The 26,498-nt window shown below is 64.5% G+C and overlaps 1 protein-coding gene across 1 annotated transcript; it reads left to right on the forward strand.

The window, feature by feature from the left end:
• Positions 1 to 16,542: 16,542 nt before the first annotated feature.
• MUC6 (mucin 6, oligomeric mucus/gel-forming) lies at positions 16,543 to 25,479 on the forward strand (the record flags this gene model as incomplete). Its single annotated transcript, XM_082660148.1, has 28 exons — positions 16,543 to 16,816; positions 17,077 to 17,139; positions 17,557 to 17,797; positions 17,867 to 17,993; positions 18,276 to 18,366; positions 18,447 to 18,556; positions 18,730 to 18,937; positions 19,124 to 19,246; positions 19,662 to 19,782; positions 19,890 to 20,028; positions 20,115 to 20,219; positions 20,343 to 20,415; positions 20,502 to 20,639; positions 20,899 to 21,060; positions 21,139 to 21,233; positions 21,325 to 21,457; positions 21,531 to 21,780; positions 21,859 to 21,911; positions 22,003 to 22,112; positions 22,577 to 22,728; positions 22,876 to 23,017; positions 23,086 to 23,196; positions 23,547 to 23,732; positions 23,810 to 24,049; positions 24,310 to 24,466; positions 24,651 to 24,794; positions 25,012 to 25,074; positions 25,304 to 25,479. 28 exons carry the CDS (start codon positions 16,543 to 16,545, stop codon positions 25,477 to 25,479), a joined length of 3,987 nt encoding a protein of 1,328 aa, XP_082516274.1.
• Between the last annotated feature and the right edge of the window lie 1,019 nt (positions 25,480 to 26,498).

Here is a 26,498-nt window from a genome sequence, read left to right on the forward strand (position 1 = left end):
CCAAGCCCCTGCATGTAGCCCAACCAGGCAGCCTGCAGGGGCACCAAACAGCTGGGGTAAGGTGGGAGGGGGAGGGGGGAGAGGCGCTCCGCTCAGGCGCCGCGGGCTGGGAGTGAACGAGGGGGGGGCGGGTTCTGGAACCACAGGTCCTCGCTGGCCCTCAGGCCCAGCGCACCGTTTGCTCCCGGGCCTCCCACCCTCAGCATGCTCTGCATCCAGCTGCCACTCAATAAAAGCCTGAGGTTTTGGACGGCCGAGGGCGGTTCCATTGCACACTGTGGCGCTTCCGGGCCCCCGTGCGGGCTGCCACTTCGTGCCCCACCTGTGCCCTCTGGCCAGCGAATGGCCCTGGGGGTGCGGGCAAGCTGCAGGGGGGGAACAGGGTCCTGGGGGGGAATCCCCGCAGACTCAGGCGGAACCTTAGTCTGGCGTGCAGGGGCGGGGGCTGCTGCCAGCCTGGGGGTCTGCAGGGACCTGGCGGTGGCAGCGGGGGCAGGGAACCGGCCTCCTGTGTCTGCAGTCTGGTTGGCGGCTGCCCCTTCTGCACGTTCAGAAGCAAGGGGGGCTCGGCACAGCCATGGGGAACTTGGGACACCCCTGGAGCCCGACACAGGGCCCACCAGGCCCGGAGGTCCCCGGAGCCGGGCGGTCCCTTGCCCCCCAACCCCGATGCCACCTCGTCTGCCCATCTCAGTGCTTCCTCTGGGCACTGGGCGCTCCTGCGGCCACCCGTGCAGGGAGCTCGCCCCCCTCCCAGTCCCGGGTGTGCAGGAAGGGTCTCAGCATCCGGGAAGGCCCACACCTCGGCCAGCGCGACCGTCCCATGGAAGGTTCCAGAGGCAGGAGGCATGCGTGATGCCGATGTGCAGCAGGCGACGCCTAGCGCCCGCACATCTTCCAGGAGGAGAGCTGCGCGTGCGCCCTCGTGTGCCGGAGCGTGGGCGGGCCCGAGCGTGTGTGGGTGTGGCTGTGAGTTAGCGGGTTACGCCCACTCGGACGGACCTTCGTGGGCGTGGCTTGAGTGGACCACGCCCACTCGGAGGTTCCTTGCATCTGCTTCTGGGCCTCAGCAGCCCTGGAACGGAGTGAGGGGAGGTCGGTCAGAGGGCATCCCGCGGTCACCTGACCCCATCTGTCTCTGTACCGCGGCCCCTGTGACAAGTGGGCGCCGTCTGCTGCCGGGTCTGCATCCTGCATGCGAGGCAGGCACACAGGCTGGGCCGGAGGGAGTCGGCCCCTCCGCTTCCTCCTGCCCGACCTTGGCCTCTCTCATCTGCACAGTGATGGTCAGGAAGCATCAGTCACTCTAAGCATTACACCCGATGGGGACCCTTCCCCAGCTGGGCAGCCCTGCTCGTCCTGGCCCCGAGGCCTCCCTGCCCGGCCCTGCCCCACAGAGGGCCGCCCATCTCTGACCCTGTGCTTGGGGAACTGGGCGGCAGTGAGCAGGTGCAGGGGAAACTCCTGACGTTTGGCCAGATGAGCGCACGGAAGGCCATTGGGCATCCTGGCGGCCTCCCTCCTCCAGAGGGGAGCCCTACTCCACCCGGAGGCCCTGGGGCTCTGCCTACAGCCCCCTGGGGATAGTCAGGGCTCTGAGGCCTCAGCCCACACCCTAGAAGGCCCTTCATGACCAGGCTGCCTGGGGCCCACCTGGCCTGAGCCCCTCCCTGGGAAGCTAGGGGGCAGGATGCAGGCAGAAGGGCCACGCCGGCGGCCAGCCCCTGGGGCCAGGGACGGGGGAGGGTTCAGAAGTGCCCAGAATGATGGCCCCAGCTCTGGGGGTGGGAAGAGGTGGGACCCTGCCTGGAGTCGGCCACGGCGCCACCCCCACCCGTGGGCTGTGAAGCTTGGACGACTAGAATCTGCCCCTCCTTCCCTCAGAAAGGGGGCCTGTCCTCCCCAGGCGTGGCCACGTCTGACCTCGGCACAGCGACCGTACGTAGAGCCTCTGGTGCCCCAACTTCCTATGGTGGGGAGTGCAGCTGTGAGTGGTGATCCCCCAGGAGGGACCAGAGCCCCACACAGCAGGCCCAGAGCTGGACCTGGAGCCAGGCCTAGTGACGCAGCGCCGCGGGAGCAGGGACATTCCTTGTGTGCAGGCCTCGAGGAAGCGGATGTGACCTCTGCTCTAGCCGATTACAGAGCTGGCGAGGGGTAGAGTCAACAGAAACCTCTCAAGGAGCAGCTGGGGGGAACTGCCCTACCCGTCACCTGTGGGCCAGAGTCACTCCGGGGGCAGCAGCACGGGGACGGGGCCCAGCGGGCAGGGCCGGACTCTAGGTGCCCCCACCAGCCACAAACACTCAAAGGGCAGAGCCCGGCACAGGGCTGTAAGCGTGGACTGCAGTAGCAGCCATTGCCATGTTTCTCGTTATTATTGCTGGGAAGCCTACCCTTGTTCTACAAGTCGTGCGTGCCCAGTGAGGCTACGGCCAGAGGGCTGGGGGCTGACTCAGGACAGCAAGGCCCAGGCCTGGGGCCACTGCATTCATCTCAGTGATACCCAGGAGGAGATGAGGGGAGACTCCTACCCTGCGTGGTCCCCAGCAGGTGGGGAGGCCTGAGGGAGAGAGGTCCAGCTCAGAGGGTGTATCCATGGCCCTCTGGAGGCCCCACAGCAACATAGGGTAGGACCCCCTGAGATGGGCATCTCCTTCGGGAGAGTGGTCCAAGATGTCTGCAGGATGGAGGGTACGGGCAGAGCCTTGGGAAGAACGGGCCTGCCCCACCCACTCCCCACAGAGATGAACAAGGTGCACAAGGTAGCCCCCCAAACAGTCTCCAAAGGAGAGAGGAGTCCCTGTACGTGGCCTCCTGTGGAAATGCACACATTTCCAGGTCGAAGTCCTGAGCCCCAGCGCCTCAGAATGGGACATGACATGGAGGTAGCGTCCTTGCAGATGTATTGCTTAAGATGAGGTCACATTGGAACAGGTGGGCCCTAATCTATACGAGTGGTGTCCTTATAAAAAGAGTGAACATTTTAGTCAGACACGCACACAGGGAGAAGGCCACGTGAAGATGCAGGCAGAGATGGGGGTGATGTGTCCACAGGCCATGGAACCCCAAAGGTGACCAGGAAGCGGCGGCAGCAAGAGGAGGGGTGTGGACCAGATGCCCCTCCCAGCCTCAGGGGAGCCAAATCTGTTGACACCGGGTCTCAGACTTCAGCCTCTAGAACCGGGAGACGATAAATTCCAGGCATGAAGGCACCCTGGAAAAGTAAGAGGCGTCACAACAGTGTTGCCCAATGTCTCACACAGAAAACAGCCAGGAGGAGACACAGCAAAGGGCTAATGGCTAACAGGGTGTGGGTTTGGGCAGAGGGACTCCGCGGGGCAGTGCTTATCTTCCGGCTACTTTTCTGCATTTGCCCACATTCTGTTAGTGACTATGAACCACATTATAAGGTTTTTAGATTCCATCTCATCAAGTTCTTCCAGCTCCAACTTCCAAAAAGAGTAACACAGGCTGGATTCAGTCCCGCCTGAAACAACTAAAAGATGGGACAAAATATGTGAAACAACAGTGGTCAAGATGCTGGACATCAGGCAATGAAGAGCAGGGATCCCAGGGGAGGTGGGGCATGCACCAGGGGGCCCTACAGCTTCCCGGGTCACGCCCTGAGATCGCTTCCAGGACAAGGTGCAGGGAGGGGGCCAGGAGGAGCTCAGCTGAGGCCCCTGGACACCAAGGTAGCTGGAGTTCAGGGGATGCCAGAGAGGACAGGGCCTCAGAGAGTGAGCCCTGGGTGGGCAGAAGCTGCCCGAGACCCACGAGGCAGGACACACAAGGGAGGATGTGCCCAGGCTGGGAGGAGCCACTTGCGAGGACCAGAGAGAGCAGTGGCCAGGGCTCCCACAGGCAGGGGGCAGCCTCCCCGCCACCCACCCCCAACCAGGCAATGCTGGAAAGCCTCAGGGTCACAGTGCAGCAGGTAGACGCTCCCCAGCCCCGCCTGGACAGAGCGCTGCTCCAGCCCCATCTGATGGTTCACAAGAGTAAGACCCGAAAGACCGAACTGCACCCACGCACCTTAACCGTGCCCCAGAGCAAAGCTCAAGAAAACAAAACTATCCACAGCCCCCACGAGGCAAAATGCACAAGGCCTGGCATCCGACCAAAGAGTACCAGGAAGGCCGAGAAAAAGGAAACTCCAACCCGCAATCAGGAGAAAAATCAGTCATTGGAAACCAGCCTAAATCTGACATGGATGTTAGAATGAGCAAAGACATTGAAACAATTATTATAACTGTATTCTCTGTGTGAAAAAGCCATAGAAAAGACTGACCATGTTAAGCAGAGACCAGGAAGATATATAGATAGATAGATGGATGGATAGATGGATGGATAGATAGATAGATGGATGGATGGATGGATAGATAGATGGATGGATAGATAGATGGATGGATGGATAGATAGATGGATGGATAGATGGATGGATGGATAGATAGATGGATGGATGGATAGATAGATGGATGGATAGATGGATGGATGGATAGATAGATGGATGGATGGATAGATAGATGGATGGATAGATGGATGGATGGATAGATGGATGGATAGATGGATGGATGGATAGATAGATGGATGGATAGATGGATGGATGGATAGATAGATGGATGGATAGATAGATGGATGGATGGATAGATAGATAGATGGATGGATAGATGGATGGATGGATAGATAGATGGATGGATAGATGGATGGATGGATAGATGGATGGATAGATAGATGGATGGATAGATAGATGGATGGATAGATAGGTGGATGGATAGATAGATGGATGATAGATGGATGGATAGATAGATGGATGGATAGATAGATGGATGGATAGATAGATGGATGGATAGATAGATAGATGGATGGATAGATAGATGGATAGATAGATAGTTGGATGGATAGATGGATGGATGGATAGATAGATGGATGGATAGATAGATAGATGGATGGATAGATAGATGGATGGATAGATAGATAGATGGATGGATAGATAGATAGATGGATGGATAGATAGGTGGATGGATAGATAGATGGATGGATAGATAGATAGATGGATGGATAGATAGGTGGATGGATAGATAGATGGATGGATAGATGGATGGATAGATAGATAGATGGATGGATAGATGGATGGATAGATAGGTGGATGGATAGATAGATGGATGGATAGATAGACGGATGGATAGATAGGTGGATGGATAGATAGATGGATGGATGGATAGATAGATGGATGGATAGATAGGTAGACAGATAGATAGAAATATATTTTAAAGATACAAATTACAGTTCTAGGGATGAAAACCATGACCACGTATGAGATGAAAAATGCACTGGAGGGGTTAACATCCAATTAGACCTGACAGAAGAAAAGATTAGTGAACCTGAAGACACAGCAATAGAAACTACCCAAAATGAAACAGAAAGACAAAAGAGTCCAAAAACAAACAGCTCATGAGTGAACAGTGGGGCAACTTTAAGCAATTTAATTTACATGTAACTGGCTCCACAAAGGAGAGAGAGATGGAAAACAGACTGAAGAAATAATGGCCAAAATTAGTTCAAAATAATGAAACCCAGAAACCACAGATGTGAGACGCTCAACACCCCCCAAGTACAGGAAACATGAAGAAAACTACACGAGACAAATCATCAAATTGCTCAAAACCAGTGATGAAAAGAGACTCTTAAAAGAATCCAGAGGGGGGAGCACAAAGAAGGTGACGACAGAAACGAGCAGAGAAAAGGACAAAGAAGCGACCATCCTGAAAAGTATCTTCCAAAAACAGAGGCAAGGTGACAGTGCTCTCAGATGCGCCACCATGGCACAGGAGAGGTTCAGGCAGAAGCGAGCAACAGCCGATGGTTGCGTGGGTTCACACAGAAATGGCAGCAGCTAGAATGGCAATGACACAGGTAAATATATAGGACTTTTTGCTTATTTTATTTAAATCTCTCTAAAAGATAACCGACTAAACAAAGATAATAACCACGTAGCTAGTGAGGGTCTATAACATGTGGAAGTAAAGTGCACACAGAGCACAGGAGGAGGGAGAAGGGGGCACAGCACTGCGGGTTCTCATCCCACATGCTGTGTCTCTAAAGGTGGAATCTGACAAGTTAAGGCAAAAACACTATAACCCTGAAGGCGACAAAAATAACAAGACAAAGGATTCCAGCAAAGAAGGCAGCAAAGGAGGTAAAAACCGAATTGTGAAAAACTACTCAGTGGGTCCGACACAAGGCAGGAGAGATGGAAGAAATAGAAGGCAAACCGCAAGATGGTGGGTTTTAACGGAACTGTGTCAATAATTGTATTCGGCGTAGCCTCTGAAACCCCAGCAAGAAGGTGTGGGTTGTCAGGCTGCATAAGAAAAGCAAGGCTCCTCTGTTAGCTGCTCACTAGTCGTTCAAAGTAAAAGGATAGGAAGAAGACATGCAAACAGAGAGGAGGGAAACGGAGGGACAACTGGGAACATCAGACAAGGCAGATTTCAGAGCAAAGAGTATCACCAGGGATAACGGAGGTCACTTCATGATAAAATCCGGTTTCTTAGACGCAACACTGGAAAAGCACAATCCGTAGAAGAAAACTTGGTGAATTGGGTTTGTCAAGATGGACAGTGTCTGCTCTTGGAAGGATACTACTCAGGATAAAAAGACAAGCCACAGACTAGGAGAAACATCTTTGCAAAGCCTCTATCTGGTAAAGGACTTCTATCCAGAACAGATAAAGAACCCTCAACGCTGAATAACAAGTAAATAATCCAATTTTTCTGATGTGGAAAGATTTGAAGGACACGTGACCAAAGAAGACCTATGGATGGTGAGTAAGCACGTGTATGCGAGACGCCACTACCTGTAAGAATGGCTAGAGTCTGAAAGACTGAGGGTGCCAAGTGCTGACGAGAATGCGGGGAACCAGAAGTCTCATCCGTGGCTGGCGGGGATGCAGACGGTGGGGATGCAGGTGGCGGGGTCACCCTGGAAAACAGTTCGGCTTAAAAACTCCAACACATGCCAAACGTGCAATCCAGCCATGCCACCCCCAGGTATTTACCCGAGAGAAACAGGAGCATGTGCCCAAGTGAGACCAGACACACCTGTTCCAGCAGCTCTATTTGTAACGGCCCCAAACTGGAAACATCCCAGTGGCCACCAGTGTGGGACAGAGAAGCAGGCCGGCTCACACAAACCACTAAGTACTGCTCAGTGATAAAACGGAGCCAACGATGGGATCAACTACGACATGGATGAATGTCAACATAATTTCTCTCAAAAAGCTGAGTGAAAGGAGCCAGACCAAAAAGGTACATATTGTATGATTCTATTTACAAGAAAATCTAGAAAATGCAAACAAGTCTGCAGGGACAGAGAGCAGGGCCGCAGCTGCTGCGGGTTTCGGACGGGTCGCTCCCAAAGGGGCACTGGACGCTTCTGGGGGTGGAGGAGGTGACTGCTGTCCTGGTGGTGGTGCTGTTTTCGTGGGTGTGTGCTTGGGTCGAAGCTGATCAAACGGAACTCTTCAAGGACAGGCACACCCATTTTATTGCGTTTGGCAAATATCAGGCTTTTTTTTTTTTTGCGGTACGCGGGCCTCTCACTGTTGTGGCCTCTCCCGTTGCGGAGCACAGGCTCCGGACGCGCAGGCTCAGCGGCCATGGCTCACGGGCCTTTTTTTTTTTTTTTAAACAAACTGAAGGTTTGAGGCAACCCTGCGCCAAGCAAGCGTCTTGGCGCCATTTTTCCAACAGCATTTGCTCACTTTGTTTCTCCATGTCACATCCTGGTAATTCTCGCAGGATTTCAATCTTTTTCATTATTATATGTATTGCGGTGACCTGTGATTAATGATCTTTGCTAAGGGATCCAATGATGGTTAGCATTTTTTATCAATAAAACATTTTTTCATTAAGGTATGTGTAATGTGTGTGTGTTAGAAATCACGCTGTTGCACACTTAATAAACTACAGTAGACCATCCCTAAACGCTAAGATCACAGGGTCACAGGGACCCAGCAGCAAGCCTGGAGCAGACAGGGCAGCAGCTGGGGGGTGTCGTGCCTCTGCAGCTGGCCTGGGACTGGGGCCCCAGCAGCCCCTGAGCCCTCCTGCACCTGCCTCCCATCTGAAACTCTGTGGAGTGAGGCCACGGAGGCCACAGCTTGTATACAGCAGGTGCTAGTGCCCCGAGCCAGGCTCCCAGGTGAACCGGCCCCCCCCGGTCCCAGGGCCGGGCCACGGGGCTGCCTTCCCTGCGGCCCAGGCTTGGCCCTCCAGTCCCGCGAGCTCTGGAGCCCCTGGCAACCGCCTCCGTGCCCACAGCCCAGCGGCCACTCGCTGTCTGAGGCCTGCAGGTACCTGCATGACACCTCCTCCAGGTGACCAGAGTGACACCATGGCCGCCGGACAGCAAGTCTGGGCCCCAGGGCTCCCCTGGGCCAGTGCCTGGCATGAGTGACCCCGGACGTCCACCTGGTCCCATATGGCACGTGCTGAATCCCCGTGACCAGCCAGGCAGACTGGCCATTGTAAGCCGGGGGGCCTGGCCCTGGGACCCTCCCCACCCGGCCCTGCCCGCCCTCCCTGCTTCCTGCCGGGTGCCTGGATCGCTGCTCCACCACTTTGTGCAGGACCCCCACCCTGCCGCTCATCTGCAGTTTGCCCACTTCACCCAGCTCACGCTAGGCCCAGGACACCCTCTGGCCTGGCTCCGGCCCCCTCACCAGTGTCCCCACAACTAAGCAGGCACTTCCGGCCTCGGCAGGGCCTCTCCCCACCCCAGCTCCAACCCCGGGCTTTGAGGGTCTGGCTGTCCCTCCTCTAGCCCACCTCCTCCAGGAAGCCTTCCCGGGCTGCTCAGGGCCCTCCAACCTGACAGCCCCCCACAACCTGGTACCACCTGTTTGGGGCTGCGTGTTTGTGTTTCCCCAAAATTCATACGTTGACCCCAGGGTGATGGAATCGGGCCGTGAGCGTGGGGCCCCATGATGGCATCAATGCCCTCCCCCCTCTTCCCACCAGGCCCAGGAGGAGCCCTCACCAAAGCCCGGCCCCGGGGGGACCCTGACCTCGGACCTCAGTGTCCAAGGGCTGCGAGAAGAAGTGTGTGTGGGCGAGCCACCCGGTCCGGGGCTCTGCTCGGCAGCCTGACCTGGACACCCTGCTGAGAACACCCCCCATGTGCTCCCCACCGCCCTCCCGCCCCCCAACGGAGGGACGGATCGTGTGCACCAACCGGCAGCACCACCTGGCCACCCGCTCCCGGGTCACACCCATGGCGGCCGGCAGCCCCTCAGGGCCACCAGCGGAGAGCAAACAGTACCCGCCACGTCCGCACCTGGAGCCACAAGCAGCCCGATAACCCCTGGCCCGGGGTGAGGCTCCCGGCCCGCTGCTCCTGACCAGCCTTATCTGTTTGCTTTCCACCCGGCATCCGCTGGCACTCAGCTCAGCACAGCACCGGGTGGGGGGCCGGGGGCGCGCGCTGAGCCGGCCCGCAGCTGAGGGGCAGAGGGGGTGCAGGGCTCTGGCCAGAAGCTGAAGACATCAGAGTCACCTCCAGCGCCTTTGGAGGTGGAGACTTCGGGACCCTCAGCTCAGGGCTGGAGGCTGGCGCGGGGGTGGGGGGGAAAGCCAGGCCCCGGAGAAACGTGCCTCGGAGCCCCTGAGGGGCAGCCCCAGGTCCCAAGTGGGGTGGGAGTGGGAGTGGGTGCTGGTCAGGAGGGGCCCCTCCACCACCGTGGGGTCAGAGGTGCCCAGACTCAGGGTGGGGGGAGGATCGTTCAGAGCACCGGGGCCAGGGGGCACCCCAGGTGCTGCCCAAAGAGCTGGGCCGAGCACTGCCTCCTGGGAGCACGTCTCCCCGACCCCAGCTACGCTCCCCCCTGGTGGGAAGAGCAGGTGGCCAGGCCCCCGTCCCGCCGGAGCTGCCTGGGCAGCAGGTGGGCATCCAGCCCCAGGCCTGCTTTCCCAGCCCACCGCGGCTCAACCTGCCCCTCAGCCCCCTTGCTGTCCCCCCATCAGGCCCCAGCACAGGGCCAGGCACCTAAAATATACACAAAGGACCAGAGGCCCTGGCCAGGAGAGGGGTGGAGCTGAGCCTGTCCATGAGCACGGTTCCACCAAGCCTGTGGCAGTGACTCCCCCGCCCCGGACCCCCTAACCTGTCCCGGGTCCAGTCCTATGCCCCAGCCCCCTCCTGCAGCCACAGCCATGAAGTTCTGTCCATCTGACAGCTACACGATGGGGCTGTGGGCAGCAGTCAGCACTGGGGCTGCCCTGCAGGGGAGGGGGGCCGCACACACCCCAAATGCAGGCCCAGGAATTTTGGGGGAGAGCTGGGGCCCAGGGGTAGGCGCTGGGGCTGGCAGGGAAGCCCTGGGCCCCCAGAGGAACGGCCCGCCCCAGCCCCTCGCAGCACCCACCCTGGCTGCCCAGGCCCCTCGCCTGTGTCCCTGGCTCAGTGGCTTCACTTCTGCCCGGCAGCGTTGATCCCAGCAGCTCAGGATGGGGGTCTAGAAGGGCCAGCGAGAAGCAGGAGTTGGCCAAGGAGTGGACAGGAGGCCAGGGAGCTGCAGGTAAGGTGGCTGGGATGTGGCGGGGAGAGCCTGGGTCTCCCTCCCAGCCCTCACGTGGCCGGTCCCAGCTGGCTCCAGGGTGGGGGTCTCGAGGAAGGGGCTGCAGGAAGCTGGAAGCGGTGTGTAGGGCCCTCTTCCTGGACACTAGGCTCTGGGGCTGGGGGTAGGCTCAGGGCAGGCTTCGGCCAGGGCTCAGGCCCCCTTGGGCTCCCTGCCTCACGGCACCGGCCACACAGGCGGAGGGAGCGAGGGCAGACAATCACCCGTGTGTCCGGGGTTCTGCTCCCTGAGGCCGGCCAGCGGGACCGCTCCTGTCGCCCAGCCTGCAAGGGGACAATGGCGAACAACGGCCACACACATGCTTATCTCCCTGCCACCGTTTGCTCAGCGCATTCCAGCACCCCCAGGTCAGCAGACAACAATGCCATGCTCTATGGTTTCCCGCCAAACCACTGTGTAGAAAGGGAAAAGGGGCCTCAGCCCCGCCTTGCTGGGAGGGAACAGGACCCGGGCGCCGGCAATGCTGAAAGGTCAGAGCTGTCCGCTAATTTCAGGACCTGGGCCGCCTGCGGTGACAGATCCTGGACCGCACGGCACAACTTTCCCAGGAAACTCAAACCAAGTCACACGCACACATACACGGGCCTCTGATCCAGGCCCCGGGGGCGGCCGATTGCAATCCGGTGACATCCCACACCAGCCAGGGCCACCCCTGCAACCCTCAGGCTGCTGGGAGGTGAGCCTGGGCCCCAACGAGGGAGCCCCTTGCCTGCCACAAGCCCCACCCCACCCAGGACACAACAGTGTCCGGGGACCACGGTCTGCCCCACCTGTCCCCTGATGTGTCCCGAGGCGTGGGCCCCCTGCAGGTGCTGGGACACACGGAAAACAGTTGGACGGGCCCATGGGGGGAGGACCTGCTGGGAGACACCACAGCACCCAACGTGCAGGGCGCAGTCTGGAGAAGGGGACAGGGGAGGCTGTCAGAGGGGAGGGGAGGAGCCAGGGGACATCTGGGGGCCGTGTGCGGGACACCAAGGGCAGCCGACGCCAAGGCCCTGCGGTCGGGCGCCTGCCGGCAGGGGCTAAAGCAGCTGGGGACCCGGAAGGGTCGGGGCAGAGGGATGGAACGGGGGCCGTGAGAGAGAAAGGCTTGGGGCTTGATCCCACAGCCAGGCCCCGTGGCAGGGGACCTCTGGGGGACAGCCCCACCCGGCCCATTCTGGAGCCTCGAACTGCCCACCGTGGGCCGCACCCAGGCCCTGGGGATGGCTGTGTCTGGTGGGAGACGGCCCGGGTGGCCTGTCGGAGCGCCTGCCTCCCTGCTTGTCCCAAGGCCCGAGGGGCCGTCTCCCTGCAGCCCCACAGTGTGCTCACCCTCCCGGGGCCCTGGCCAGGGCTGAGGGCCCCACCCACCAGCCTTCCCTGGCCCTCCGTCTGGAGCTGCACAAGTCCCGCTGTGAGCGGGAGCTCCCCGAGGGCAGGGGGAGCCCCCACGGAGGCACCTCGGCAACGCCCAGGCAGACGGCCACGTGAGCCCACTCATGCCCAGACCACAGGCCCCTTTCAGCACCATCCTTCCTGCAGGGACCCCGGCTGGGAGGGTCCGGGGTAGGGGCACCCAGGGGGGCCTCCCTGGGACCCCCTCTGCCCAGCCCTGCCTGGGCCGGGAGCATTCCTAGGCCTGGGGTTCTCCGAACGGGGTGCCAAGAGCATCGTGGAGAAATGACAGAGAACAGGGTCCCCAGAACATCCCACCTGCCTGCCCGCCCCCCAGGGCTGAGGCACCCGCAGGCCAGCAGCTAGCCGAGAGCGGTTTCCTGTTAAAACAACTTTCTATTAAAACTAAAATTTATTTAAGGTAAACACACAGCATCTCTGAGCCAGGAAGGGGGGGGCCCGCAGAGCTGGGTGGTCTGTGAGGTATGGGGAGGCCCCAGACACAGTCTCTGTGGAAGGAGCCCAGGTCCATGTGGGGCAGAACTGCCTCAAGAAGGCGGAAGCTCCCTGTGCCAGGCCCCCTGGGCTCCTGCTCAGGGCCAGGATGCCCTGGAGAGGTCGGACCCACCCTGCTCCCTGACTGCGAGACAGTCCCGTGGAAAATTCGAAACACCTGTGCCCCGACCCGCGCCTCACCCTGACCCTGACCCTGACCCTCGCCCTGACCCCTCGCACTGCGGGCGTGTGAGCTGCCCGTGGACAAGTGCCCACCGGCCTCACCGGCCTCCCGCTCCCCAGGGTGCCTCCCCCAGGAGCCATGTCCTTCTGTCCTTCTCCCAGGGGGGTGGGGGCACAGCCCCTGCTTCTCTGCCTGAGCGGGCCGGGGACCCTGAGGCTGGCACAGGAGATGCCCCCCCCAAGGCTGCCTCACTCCTGCTGCGCCTGAAGCACGCAGCTCAGAGCCATGTGGGTTCAGACAACCGTTAATTAGGGGTCCCGGGGCCCAGCAGGACCACTCTGCCCCTCCCACCGCCCAAAGTCCCAGGCGGCCAGCTGAGAAGGGGGTCTCCGGCAACGAGCTGGCCAGCCAAGGCCCTGCACCCCAGGGATGTGGTGTCAGCCCCACAAGCTCCTCAGGCCTCCAGGGAGGCCTCCATCTGAGCCCCAGGGCCAGTGGCCCGTGCATGAGCGCCCCCCAGCCGGGACCCCGCCCCGAGGGGCAGAGTCTGGAATGGCTTGCCCTCCTCTGGAGAGTCCCTGCCACTGGGCAGTCTTTCCTCCCAGGGTGGGGGTGGGACCCAGTGTGCGGGCGCCTTGTAGGGGTCCTGGGTCCAGGTGAGGATGAAGCGCCCCCCAGAAGCTCTCTGTAGCACCCTAGAGGGGGTGCCCAGGCGTCTCCCCCACACGTCCTGGACAAGCCCCCTCTCAGTCCCCAGGTGCCCACGCTGACTCGCTGGACCGACCCCCAGGGAGACCCCTGGCAATTGAGGTTTCACCAGAGATGTGTGCAGGGCCCCGGAGGGTGTGTGCCGGCCCCCTGCTCAGAGGTGAGTGACAACGGGGCCGCTGCCCGCTGAAGAATTTTCCAAAGGCCGGGTCCTGATAAAGCAGCGCCCCAGATCCTGTTTGGCCACCCCTGGACTGGCTGGCCGTGGCAATTACCAGGCGGGAGCGTGGGGCACAAGCAGGCGGGGCGGGGCAGGGCCCCTGGCCCCTATATAAGGCGTCGGGGGGAGGCCACTCGGGCCGCACAGGTGCAGCAGCCTGCCCAGTGCCCCGCGGTGGCCGCTGTCCTCTCCGCGCCATGCTCGGGCCCCAGCTGCTGCTGCTTCTCTCCTGCGGGGGTGCCCTGCTCAGCGCCGGTGAGTGGGGGGCTGCAGGCCGTGTACCAGGGTCGGCCAGACACCCTCAGAGGACTCCTGCACGTGGGAAGTCCTCCCAGGCCTTCTCGCCTCTGCGGCTTGGCGGTGGGGACGCTGCTGAATGGGAAGGGGAGGCGAAGCCAGGCCCAGGAGGCTTCTCCTCGCTCTGTGGCTGCCCCACACTTGCCGAGGCCCAGGTCTCCGCCGGCGGCCTCGGAGCCTGGCCCAGCCCGTGGGAATCAGAGGGGACGGGCAGTCTCCTCCACGGTAGTGGGTGCGGCAGACGTGGGCATGCGAGGCAGGGACAGTGCTGGGGCCTCAGCGCTCAGAGCCTGGCCCTGTCGCTCTCCCCACTGGGCCCTGGGTCCCGAGATGCCTCTGGGGGTCCCCAAGGGGCAGCCAGAGGGCGTGAAGGGGTCCTTGTGGGCCTTGAAGTCCAAAAACTCAGGGAGAGACCCCGGCTCCACCGGGTCCTGGCTGCGAACAGACACACCACGAAGTGGGCTCTGGGCCTCAATTTCTAGGTCTGTACGAGTGTGGGCGATGCCTCCCTTTTGTGTGGCTGCCGTGAGGACTGAAGACCTGGGAGGCTGGAAGGGGCCGCCCCACCCGAGTGCCCCCAGCCTCACCCATCGGGCTGTTGGGACGGGGGTCCCCTTCCTCCTCCCCCAGGTCCCTTCGGCCAACCAACCCAGGCACAGGAGATGCCGCAGGCCTAGGAGGCTCTCACCCCAGCCCCGCCCCACAGGAGGGGCCAGCCCCAAGGGGTGCCCAATGGCCCGGGGGAATCCCCTTCCTGCTGACTGCAGGCACCCGCCCCAGAGCTCCGGTCTCCAAGCCAGCGGGACTCCTCCTGCCTGCCTCCTAGGTCCTTGCCCCACTGCCCGCTCCTTGCCCCACTGCCCGCTCCTTGGCGGCCCCAGAGCCCCACCAGCCTCAGCTAGCAGCCAGGGAGAAGCGCCAGGCCTGCCGTCTGGCCATGGCCCAGGCGCTGGGGGCAGGCTGGGGGCTCCGAGTCGAGCGGGCCTCCCCTGGGCCCGTTCCACCCCTTGCCTCCCACGAAGCCCCATCCCCACCCCCAGGCCCCAGCTTTCCCACCAGGGGTGGTTCTGAGCACTCAGGACCCCTGCCCATCCAAGGCCGCCTCCCTGGGCCCATCCCTCGCCCTGGGGACCCCCAGACCTGGACCCAGAACCAGGGCGACGAGGGAGGTGTTCGGGAGCCAGTGGGGCGGGGTGTAGGCCAGCAGGTGTAGTGAGGGGCATGGCTTTGGGGAGCCATGGGGGTCCAGGCTGTGAACGCTGCACAGGGCAGGGGCGGGGCCTCGCCACGTTTCAGCAAACACTCTTTGAGCACCGATTCCGTGCTGGCATGGGGAGGCGGGGAGCGAGAGACAGGCCCTGCCCTCCTGGACCAGAGGCCTCAAAGCACAAGTTCAGACATCAGGATCTTGGGGGCTGGGGATTAAGGGACAGAGGCCCCTGAGCCGGGCCAGGGTTGACCCAGAACGGGCAGGGCAGGCAGGGCTGCCAAACGTGCAGAAGGAACAAACAGCGTGTGCTCCAGCCACCACAGGGCGCATCCAGGGGCTGAGAAAGGCCAGGGGCGGCGGACCGGCCCGCCCTGCAGGCCCCGCGGGTCCCAGCCAGGGAGCTGAGCGCGGTGGGAAGCTCAGACAGTCCTAGGCGAGGAGCAGTGACGCCGCTGGGGGGCTGTCGTTCAGACAGCGGGGCCGCAGGGCCGGGCGGGGACCAGGCGGAGCCGAGGGCCGAGCGCAGCGAGCTCGGGAGGCTGGTGCTGGGCGACAGGCGAAGCACGGGAGGGGCCGCTGCAAGTGGGCACCTGGGAGTGGCCCTCGGGGGCCAGTGGGCGCGACTCTAGGCGTCGGGGGGCCAGTGGTGAGCCGAGAGGAGGGGCCCCAGGCGTGGATGGGCGTGGTGGGCACTGCAGAGGAAGGCGGCCAGGTGTCACCTCCCGCCCGGCCTGGGGACCCTGTGCCGTTGGGCAGGCACCCCTGCTCCCTGGCGTCACCCAGAGAAACAACACCAGCAGCGACCAGCACCGTGACTCGGGAGGTCAGTGTCACCCAGGAAGGCACAGACCCCGGGGAAAAGGGGGCGCGGCGGGGAGCAGCAGGGACGGGACCCCGGGGGCTGCATTCAGCGATGACTCTGCCGCCCGCCGGCGCTGGGCCTCATCTCCCACAGGGCCCACGGGGCCGCAGGGAGGACTGCAGCAGGACAGGGAGAGGGGAGGCGAGGCTGGGTCCGTGCCTCCTGCCCCGACAGTCGCCGCAAGCAGCGTCACCGGGCATCTCTCCGGCAACGGCCAGAGCGCCGGGAAGCTGACAGGGAGGAAGGAAGCAAAGAAACAGCCCCTTTTAGGGCCCAGAAGAGGGAGAAGTCCTCCGCGGGCCTCAGCCTCACTCAGCCTCTGAGCTGGCGGCAGAGCGCGCACGGACCCCAGAGGGAGTGGACCCGAGGTGGGCTGGGCTGGGAACTCGGCGGGTGTAGCCGGACAGCGGCACGCCACCGGCCAAGTCATCCACAGACGCCCAGGCACCCCTGCCCAGCTCTCCCTGGCCCTCCCGCCACTTGCAGACCACCGAACCCCTCTGGGCTCAGGGCTCCTCACCCCCACCTGCAGCTACTACCCCCCATGAGGCCCACACGGGAGCCCACTGGGAGCCAGCGCAGCCAGGAGCCCCTTTATCACACGCCACCTGCGTGCGCGGCGCCCAGGCTTCTCTGGGGAGCGAGCCAGTGCCTGGAGCCCGGCGGGCAGACCTGCAGGTGCCGCGGGACAGACGACGCCACGGACAGCCGGGGCCCAGCTCGCCCAGCCCTGAGCCCCACTCTCGGGACCCCATCTCCCCAGGGACCTCCCGGCTCCCAGCGTCTGCGGCCGCCCCCCACTCACTGCCCTTCCACGCGTGCGTGTGCCTGGGGGCGGGGCCTCATCCCCACCGTGTCCCCAGCCCCAGCAGGTGACAGCTCAGAGAGGTCCCTCTGAGGCAACCAAAGGAAAGGACGGCGGGGACGGCGGAGCTTGTGCAGCCCAGGAGCAGCCCTGCTGGCACTCCCCGCACTCCCTGCCGTGCCCCGGGCCTGGCTCACCCGAAACACGCTGCCGGCCACAGCCCTCGAGCAGAGCTGGGCAGCCCCACACTGACCGCGGGCCCTGTCCACGCAGGTCTGGACGACAGCTCCTTGGTGCCCCCAGGCCTCCGGAGGCTGAAGGACTCCCCGCAGACAGGTGAGGGTCACGGCAGCCCCCTGTCCCCGTGTCCACCGGCCATGGCCCTGCTACAGGGTAACCGTGTCTGGTGTTTCCACAAGGGCCTCCAGCTATGGAAGAGCCTCAGACCACCCTCACCTGGGGGAGACAAGCCCCTGCTGCCCCTGCTGCCCCTGCGGGATGGGGGCTAAGTTGCAGCTTCATGTCCTACAGACCCCAGGGCTGATGGGGCCACAGACCCCAACCACATCAGAGGCCTGCGCTCCCGCAGGCAGGGGATGGGTGTGGGGCGCGGGGCCCTTCTCCCGCCCACCCCAGGAGGGCCTGGAAATTGGGAGGCCTCTTGTCTGCCAGTGTGGGCTCCCCGGAGCCCCAGACCTGCCCCACCAGCCGGGAGGACGCAGGGCCCCGAGACCCCGCCCGCTCCCTCCGCAGCTCCAGACAGGGGCTGGTGCTCCACGTGGGGGCCCGGCCACATCACCACCTTCGACGGCCACACGTATGACTTCTCGGGGACCTGCAACTACATCTTTGCGGCCATGTGCAAGGATGCCTCGTCCACGTTCAGCGTGCAGCTACGGCGAGGGCCGAGCGGGAACATCTCCCGGGTCATCGTGGAGCTGGGGGCCTCTGTGGTCACTGTGCAGAAGGCGGTCATCTCCGTCAAGGATGTGGGGTAGGCTGCAGAGCCGGGCCGGGCGGCTGGGGCCCCTAGGGGCGGCCGCTGACTGCTGTCACCCTGCAGGGTCGTCAGCCTGCCCTACACCAGCAACGGGCTCCAGATCACACCCTTTGGCCAGAGCGTGCGGCTGGTGGCCAAGCAGCTGGAGCTGGAGCTGGTGGTCATGTGGGGTCCGGGCGCCCACCTCATGGTGAGGACACAGCAGGGGACTGGGTGGCGGAGCTGCCCTCCTGGGGATTGGGGCCAGGAGCCTGGGCTTTTTGTTGGCTCAGTTCCCTCCATCGAGCACGAATGGAGGTCCCCTGGGAGGAGCCGGGCGGACAGACCCTGGGGTGGCATGGTGCCAGGACCCTCCCCGTGAGGGGTGCTCTGGGCCCCTGGAGCAGGCGTGAGCAGCTTCCGAGGGGTCCTGGGGCCCTGGGAGTCCTGTGCGCCTCCCCGCCCACCCGACGGCAGTGCCCGACCCCTCCAGGTCCTGGTGGAGAAGAAGCACATGGGCAAGATGTGTGGGCTGTGTGGGAACTTCGACGGCGAGAAGGCCAATGAGTTTCTGAGCGAGGACGGTAGGTGGGGGGAAGTGGTGGAGAGACCCCTCTGTGGCCCAGCAACCATAGTGCTGACCCTGCCCCACCCCTCACCCCAGGGCAACTCCTGGAACCCCCTAAGTACGCCGCCCTCCAGAAGCTGGATGACCCCAACGAGATCTGCGCCTATGAGGCCATCCCCAGCCCCCGGGTCCCGCAGGCAGAGAACGTACGTGAGGCGGTCGGGCTCCCCGGGGCCAAGGGGGCCCTTCAGCCAGGGTGGGGCCGGCTCACGGGATCTGGCAGGGTCCCGAGGCCAGCGACACCCCCAGACTGCCAAGTCACACGCGTGGTGTGGGATGTGGCCTTGACACCTATGACCCTGAGTGTCCCTGTGCCCAGGCCCAGACCTGCATCCAGTTGCTGACCCTGGTGTCCCGCGAGTGCAACGTGCCCAAGGAGCCCTTTCTGCTGAGCTGCCAGGCGGACATGGCCACGTGTGCCCAGCCCGGCCAGCACCACTGCAGCTGTGCCACGCTATCTGAGTACTCGCGCCAGTGCAGCATGGCCGGCCAGCCCGTCAACAGCTGGCGGGGCCCTGGCCTCTGTTGTGAGTCCTGGGGAGGGTCGGGGGGAGGGCCAGGGCCCCAGACACGATGCCCCCAATCTCCCCTTGTTTGAGAGACAGAGAAGACCCAGGTGGAGGAGGGGCTGGCCTGAGTCCTCGGCCAGGGTCGGGTGGGTGGCCAGGCCCTGGGCGCCCGACCCCTCTCACAAGGGCCACACGGACCTGCAGCTGTGGGCCAGTGCCCAGCCAACCAGGTGTACCGGGAGTGCGGCGAGACCTGCGTGCAGACCTGCTCCAACCCGCGGCGCAGCTGCTCCGGCTTCTGCACCTTCGGCTGCTTCTGCCCGGAAGGTGAGGACAGCTGCTCTCCCAGGACCCTTGCAAGGGAGCCTGGAGACAGGGCATCCGCTCCGCCCACACCGATGCTCGGAACCCCCAGACACTCTGCGGGGGCTTGGCCCGGGGAGGGCTCTGCCTTCACGATGCTCACAGACGCCCCGGGCCACGGCCGCATGTGCCAGTCGGCGGGGAGTAAGGTGGTGGGCAGAGGCGGGGTTTGCGCTGGACAGGGCCCGCTGCCCAATGAGGAGCGGCACCTAGCACGAGGGGGCGGGAGGCGGCGAGGCAGGCGGGGCTGAAGGCGGAGGCTCTCCTGGGGCACCCCCAGCCCCTCCCCCTGGGCGGGACAGGGTTGGGGAGGGGCTGCCCAGCAGGAGGGCGGGAGGGGTCTCCGCGCCCGCAGCCCCAGGAAGCCCCTCTCCCGCAGGTATGGTTCTGGACGACATCTCCAAAAACCACAGCTGCGTGCCTGTCCCCCAGTGCCCCTGCATGCTCAGCGGGGTAGTCTTCGCCCCTGGGGAGGTCACGACAGCCGCCTGCCAGAACTGGTGAGCGCAGGGCAGCAGGAGGGGCGTGCAGGCAGGCTGGGGGCAGGGACGGGGATGCGGCGGCCTCAGCCCTGGGGGCCATCTGGGTCACGCCTCCTCGCCCACAGCCGGTGCTCTGGGGGCCGCTGGGAGTGCGTGGAGCAGCCCTGCCCCAGGCGCTGTGCCCTGGAGGGCGGCTCCTTCGTCACCACATTCGACGCCAGGCCCTACCGCTTCCACGGCACCTGCACCTACATCCTCCTCCAGGTAGGACGCAGCCTCCGCCTGGGGGCCGCCACGGCGGGTCGCCGTGACAGCCCGGGCCCCCTGTGCTGAGCCGCCCCTCCTCCCAGAGCCCCCAGCTCCCCGACGGGGGCTCGCTCATGGCCGTGTACGACAAGTCTGGGTACTCGCACTCGGAGACATCGCTGGTCGCTGTCATCTACGTGTCCAGCCAGGTGAGGCCACCCCACCTGCCACCTGCGCCCACCCGGGGCTCCAAGCAGATGCGTCCCAGCTCCCCCTCCACCCTGCCTGGCCCCAACTCCCAGCCCCCCGTAACTCAGCCACCCTCCCCGCAGGACAAAATTGTGATTTCTCAGGACAAGGTGATCACCAACAACGGGGACACCAAGCGGCTGCCGTATGAGACTCGTAGGTCCTCAGCTCCCCCCCAGCACCCGGGGCCTCCCGAGCCTGCCCCCAAAGCAGGCCGCCTGCTGAGGCCCCTGTCCCCTCAGGCAACATCACGGTCTTCAGGCAGACATCCACCCACTTGCAAATGGTCACCACCTTCGGGCTGGAGCTCGTGATCCAGCTGTGGCCGTTGTTCCAGGTGTACATCACTGCCGGGCCCCAGTTCAGAGGCCAGACCAGAGGTGAGTCCCTCCCCCGCTGCCCCGTCCCCACCCAGCTCGGCCACTCCGGAAGAGGAGGGGCCCGGCAGAGCCCTGCTCTGACCCAGGGTGTCGGGCACTCACGGCCCAGGCCGGCTCCACCTGGCCGGCTGGTCCTCCCAGGCGTGTAGCCAGCCATGGCCTCTCACCCGGGGTGTGGTTAGGGGAGAAGACGGGCTTTGGGGAGGGCGGGGCAGGACAGGGGCGTGGGCCAGTCCACCCTCACGTCCGGCCGGCCCAGGGCTCTGCGGCAACTTCAACGGGGACACGACAGACGACTTCACGACCAGCATGGGCATCACAGAGGGCACCGCCTCGCTCTTCGTGGACTCCTGGCGGGCAGGGAACTGCCCAGCCGCGCGCGAGCGTGAGACCGACCCCTGCTCCATGAGCCAGCTCAACAGTGGGTGCCATCCAGGAGGGCTGCGGGGTGGGCGGGAGGCCCCGGCGGACGGCTGACCCACGCCGGCCTGCCCCCCAGAGGTGTGCGCGGAGACCCACTGCGCGGTGCTGGTGAAGAAGGGCACGGTGTTCGAGAGGTGCCACGCCGCCGTGGACCCCAAGCCCTTCTACAAGGTGGGCGGCCCCGTGGGCAGCGGGGCGGGGGTGGCGCAGGGGGCACCCTCGGGGTCCTGGGTGGGCACCCACGGCCCCTGTCTGCCCACAGAGGTGCGTGTACCAGGCCTGCAACTACGCGGAGACCTTCCCGCACATCTGCGCCGCCCTGGGCGACTACGCCCTCACGTGCACCTCACGGGGCGTCCTGCTCTCGGGCTGGAGGAGTAGCGTGGACAACTGCAGTGCGTATGGGCCGGCGGGGCTGGTGCCGCCCCCCACACCCCCGCACCGGGCCTGACTCCGGGTCCCCCGCAGGCACCCCTTGCACAGGCAACCAGACGTTCAGCTACGACAGCCAGGCCTGTGACCGCACGTGCCTGTCTCTGTCCGACCGCGAGGTCGAGTGCCACCCCAGCGCCGTGCCCGTGGACGGCTGCAACTGCCCCGAGGGCACCTACCTGAACCACAAGGCTGAGTGCGTGCGTGAGGCCCAGTGTCCCTGCCTCCTGGACAGCTCCAAGTTCATCCTGGCCGACCAGTCCACCATGGTCAATGGCGTCATCTGGTGAGCGAGGGGTCCAGAGGGTGGCCGCCCGGCCTGCAGCCCAGCCCAGGCGGCGCTCACCGGGCCTCTCTCCTGCAGCTACTGCGTCAACGGGCGGCTGAGCTGCCCGGCACAGCCTCAGATGCTCTTGGGTACGTAGCTGTAGCCGAGGCTGGCGAGGCTGGACTGTGGGTGCCTCGGCCCCTCTGGGCCCGCCTCACCCCGTGCCCCTTGTCTCTGCAGCAACCTGCTCGGCCCCCAAGACGTTCCAGTCCTGCAGCCAGTCCTCGGAGGACAAGTTCGGGGCAGCCTGCGCTCCCACCTGCCAGATGCTAGCCACCGGCACCCCCTGTGTAAGACCAGGTGGAGCGAGGGCAAGAGTGCTCCGCGGAGGGCAGGCTCCACTGCCCGGGGCGCCGGGGACACCCTGGGTTAGACGTTCCCACGGCGGACGCCCCGACATCTTCTCCTTGGCCCACAAGAAGAGTCCCACAGACCCCTCACGAAAGGCGGGCCATGCTCCGTCCCCACCGTCCCATGATGCGCGTGACCGGTGGCGTGGCCGCCGGGTGTGCTCCTTTGTGGGCTCCCTGAGGACCGTGGGCCCTGCCAGCTTGGGGTGAGGGTACACCAGCCCAGCCATGCCGCAGAGGTGATGCCCCTCAGAGAGGGGCAGCTGTGCTAAGGGAAGGCCCAGAGCAGGATGGACACAGGGAGCAGGTCTGGGGAGAACGCTGGGGAGTCTCAGAAGGTCCCAGGGCTGCGGAGGCAGCTAGCAGGGCCACCCTCCAGGGGCCACTGACCCTCCTCCCTGCAGGTGCCCACCAAGTGTGAGCCTGGCTGTGTCTGTGCCAAGGGGCTCTACGAGAACGCCAGCGGACAGTGCGTGCCCCCCGAGGAGTGCCCGTGCGAGTTTGCAGGCGTCTCCTATCCCCAGGGCGCCGAGCTCCACACGGACTGCAAGAGCTGGTGCGCCACAGCCCTACCCACAGACCTGGTGGCCCAACTGTCCTTGAGCCCTTGGGGCGGGCAGGGGCCCCTACCAACCCACGAGGTCAGGGTCCTGCAGGGGTGCGTGTGCCCCAGTCACCCCAGAATGCCCTGCTCCCCCCACAGCATCTGCTCTAGGGGGACGTGGACGTGCCAGCAGAGCGCCCACTGCCCATCCACCTGCACCCTCTACGGGGAGGGCCACGTGGTCACCTTCGATGGGCAGCGCTTTGTGTTTGATGGCAACTGCGAGTACATCCTGGCCACAGTGAGTGCTGGCCTGGGCCACGGGGGGCCTGGGGGCCACAGGGCCTCCTCAGCGCCGTCTCCCCACAGGACGGCTGCGGTGCCAGCGACTCGCAGCCCACCTTCAGGATCCTTACAGAGAATGTCGTGTGTGGGAAGTCGGGCGTCACCTGCTCACGGGCCATCAAGATCTTCCTGGGGGTGAGCAGGCGGGTGGCCTTCCCAACCTCCCCCCAGGGCCCCAGGGCCTGGCCTCTCGGGGCCCTCACGGCCCTGTGCCCTGGCCTCCACGCCCACATCACGGCAGCAGTGTCCCCGGAACTGGACAACCGTACAGCAGGTAGGGGTTCTCCCACAAGCCTGACCCTCAGCCCTCGACACGGTTTCCGGCATGTTCTGGAACCTTCTGCCGACAGAAGGCTCTAGAGGGCAGACCCCCCAGGCCAGGGCTGGCCCTGCCATGGAGAGCTCAGGCCGGGAGGCAGAGCCCAGCGGCATTTAGTGGCCACCCAGGACGTGGGCAGGCATCCTGTGACAGCCGCACCCCACAGGGCCTGTCCATCGTGCTGGCGGATGGGAACTACACAGTCCGCGGGGAGGACCCCGCTGTGCACTTCCGGGTCAAGGCCGGCTCCCTGCACCTGGTGCTGGACGCCACCGTCAGCAGCACGTACAACCTGACCCTCATCTGGAACAAGCACATGACCGTCTTCATCAAGATCGCCCGTGCCTCCCAGGTACTGCCGCCCCTGCCCCACAGCCCCAGGGAGTGGTGAGTCCCTGCCTGCCGGCCGCCTGACACCAGCCCCCGCAGGACGCCCTCTGCGGCTTGTGCGGCAACTACAACGGGAACATGAAGGACGACTTCCAGACACGCAGCAAGTACCTGGCGTCCAGCGAGCTGGAGTTCGTGAACTCCTGGAAGGAGAGCCCGCTGTGCGGGGACACCACCTTCACGCAGGACCCCTGCAGCCTCAACGCCTTCCGTCGCTCCTGGGCTGAGCGCAAGTGCAGCATCATCAACAGCCAGACCTTCGCCGCCTGCCATGGCCAGGTGCCCCCCCAGTGCCCTGTGCTACCCTGGCCGGCGCCCCGGGCTCAGCGGCCAAGCCGTCAGGGCCAGGTGCCCCCCCAGTGCCCGGTCCTACCCTGGCCGGCGCCCCGGGCTCAGCGGCCAAGCCGTCAGGGCCAGGTGCCCCCCCAGTGCCCGGTCCTACCCTGGCCGGCGCCCCGGGCTCAGCGGCCAAGCCGTCAGGGGAGGGCTAGCCGGGAGGAGCCCGGCCCCGCCCTGACGCTGAGAGTCGGCCCCCGCAGGTGTACCGCCTGCCTTACTATGAGGCCTGCGTGCGCGACACGTGTGGGTGTGACACCGGCGGGGACTGCGAGTGCCTGTGTGACGCTGTGGCCGCCTACGCCAAGGCCTGCGTGGACAAGGGCGTGTGCGTGGACTGGCGGTCCCCAGACTTCTGCCGTGAGTCCCACTCCTGCCCAAAGGCCTCCGCGGGGCCACAGGCGGAATGTCCGGCTGCAGCGCTTCCCCCGGGCAGGGGGCGGGGGGCGGGCAGCACCCCCAGGGAGGCAGAGGCACCCTGAGCCCGCTGGCAGGTGCGGGCTCCCGGGCCGGCTCTGCCGCCTGACGGTGCCCTTCTCCGCAGCCATCTACTGCGACTTCTACAACACCCACACGCAGGTGGGCGGCGGCAAGTACCAGCACGCCCAGGAGGCCAGCTGCACATGGCACTACCAGCCGTGCCTCTGCCCCGCGCTGCTGCAGAGCTTCCCGGGGCCCAACATCGAAGGTACTGGGCGCAGAGAAGGAGACGGGAGGAGGGGAAGGCCTGCTGGCAGGTGGGATGTGGGGGTGTGTCTGACAGTGGGGACCCAGGCAGGCACCTGTGCCTGGGGATCGGGGGAGAGGCCAGGAGAGCCGGGGCTGGGGGGGCGACCAGGCCTGGGGAAAAGGGGCTTCTGCTTCTGGACACTGAGGTCTGGCTGTTCTCTGCACACCCCCCTCAGGCTGCTACAACTGCTCCCAGAACGAGTACTTCGATCACGACAAGGGGATGTGCTTGCCGTGCAGTAAGCTCAGTCCACTGCCCAAGAACCCCCCACGCCCCCGCCCAGAGCTCGCAGCTCCTGCCCAAACTGGCCAGCCTCCCAGCACCCCCACTCCCCAGGGGCACAGCCAGAGACACAGGGAAAGGGACTGGCCCTCGCCTCCCTTCCCCTCCCCAAACATCCACTCACCCAGCCTGCAGCCACAGGGCACACCCAGGCCCCGCCAGCCTGCTGGGGTGTGTGGGTGCAGAGCAGGGACCTCCTGGGAGTTCAGCAGCAGGCGGCCCGGTGGGCACTGGACACTACCTGCAGCTACCCTTGGGCAGCACCCCGGCTGGCCCCTCCACTCCCTGCCAGGCCGTCGGTGCAGAGGTGGGAGCAGGGGAGAGAAGACGGGGAGCAGGGGTCCCGGCACTTCTGCGGTAGCTCCATCCCCCGCGTCCTCTGCCTCACACCCTGGGGACACAGCCGAAGGCTCTGAAGGGCCCAGGCAGGCGGAGACGGGGCGGGGAGGCAGCACCCCCAACCGCCCCTCCTCTTGCGGCGTCATCACCCACCGTGCCGCTGCCCACGGCAGGTGACTGCACACGTGCCAGGGCCGAGGTGAAGCAGGCTCTCTCCCGGGGCTCCTCCCCGGCTCCACCAGCCAGGCTGCAGCCAGCCCAGCCTGTGTCTGTCCGCCCAGCGGCCGCAGCCAGGCTTGCGGGCGTGGGGCAGGGCAGGGTGTAGCTGCGCTGGCCCTGGGCTGCTCGGCACGGTGGGGGCGGCAGGTGCTGACCAGGAAGTCAGACGGGAGGGGCTCGGCAGGCCCCACTGGGCCCTGCTGCCTGGCCACCAAGCACAGCAGGGCCAAAGGACACACGCCCTGCCGGGAGCCCCCACTGCCATGAGGGCCGCTGCCCAGCCCGCGTGGCTTGGGGCCCAGCAGGGAAGTGAAGGGCTCCTCCCAAAGGGTGTGCCAGAGCAGCTCCCTACCCCACAACAACAGCATGTGTGCTACACTCAGGCTCCCACAGCACGGAAACCAGGCCCACCACAGCCGCAGCCAGCACCACAGTGACCCCCAGCACCACTGCGCTGAGCTCCACCAGACCCTCGCCAAGCTCCCCGGCCACACCTGAGGCCCCGACCCGGACACCCAGCCTTCCGGCCATGCCAACGGCCACAGCCACAGCCCCCACCACCCAGACACAACCAACAGTCCCCTCAGGAGGTAGGGCCCCCGGGCCAGGGCCCCGGGGTGGGTGAGGAAGCACCCGTGGCAGTGCGGACGGAGCTGAAGGGGATGTCGGGCGCTGTTCCCTGCAGATTCACCTCAAACCACCTCCACCGTCACCACACGGGCCACATCGGCGCCGACCACCACGGCCACTCGAAGGCCAACAGCCACGGCACCCACCGTGACCCAAGCCACAACACAGCCCACAGGATCCTCCCACGACACA

This window comes from Grampus griseus (assembly GCF_964374135.1).
Source record: "Grampus griseus genome assembly, chromosome: 8".
Classification (NCBI taxonomy): Eukaryota; Metazoa; Chordata; class Mammalia; order Artiodactyla; family Delphinidae; genus Grampus; species Grampus griseus.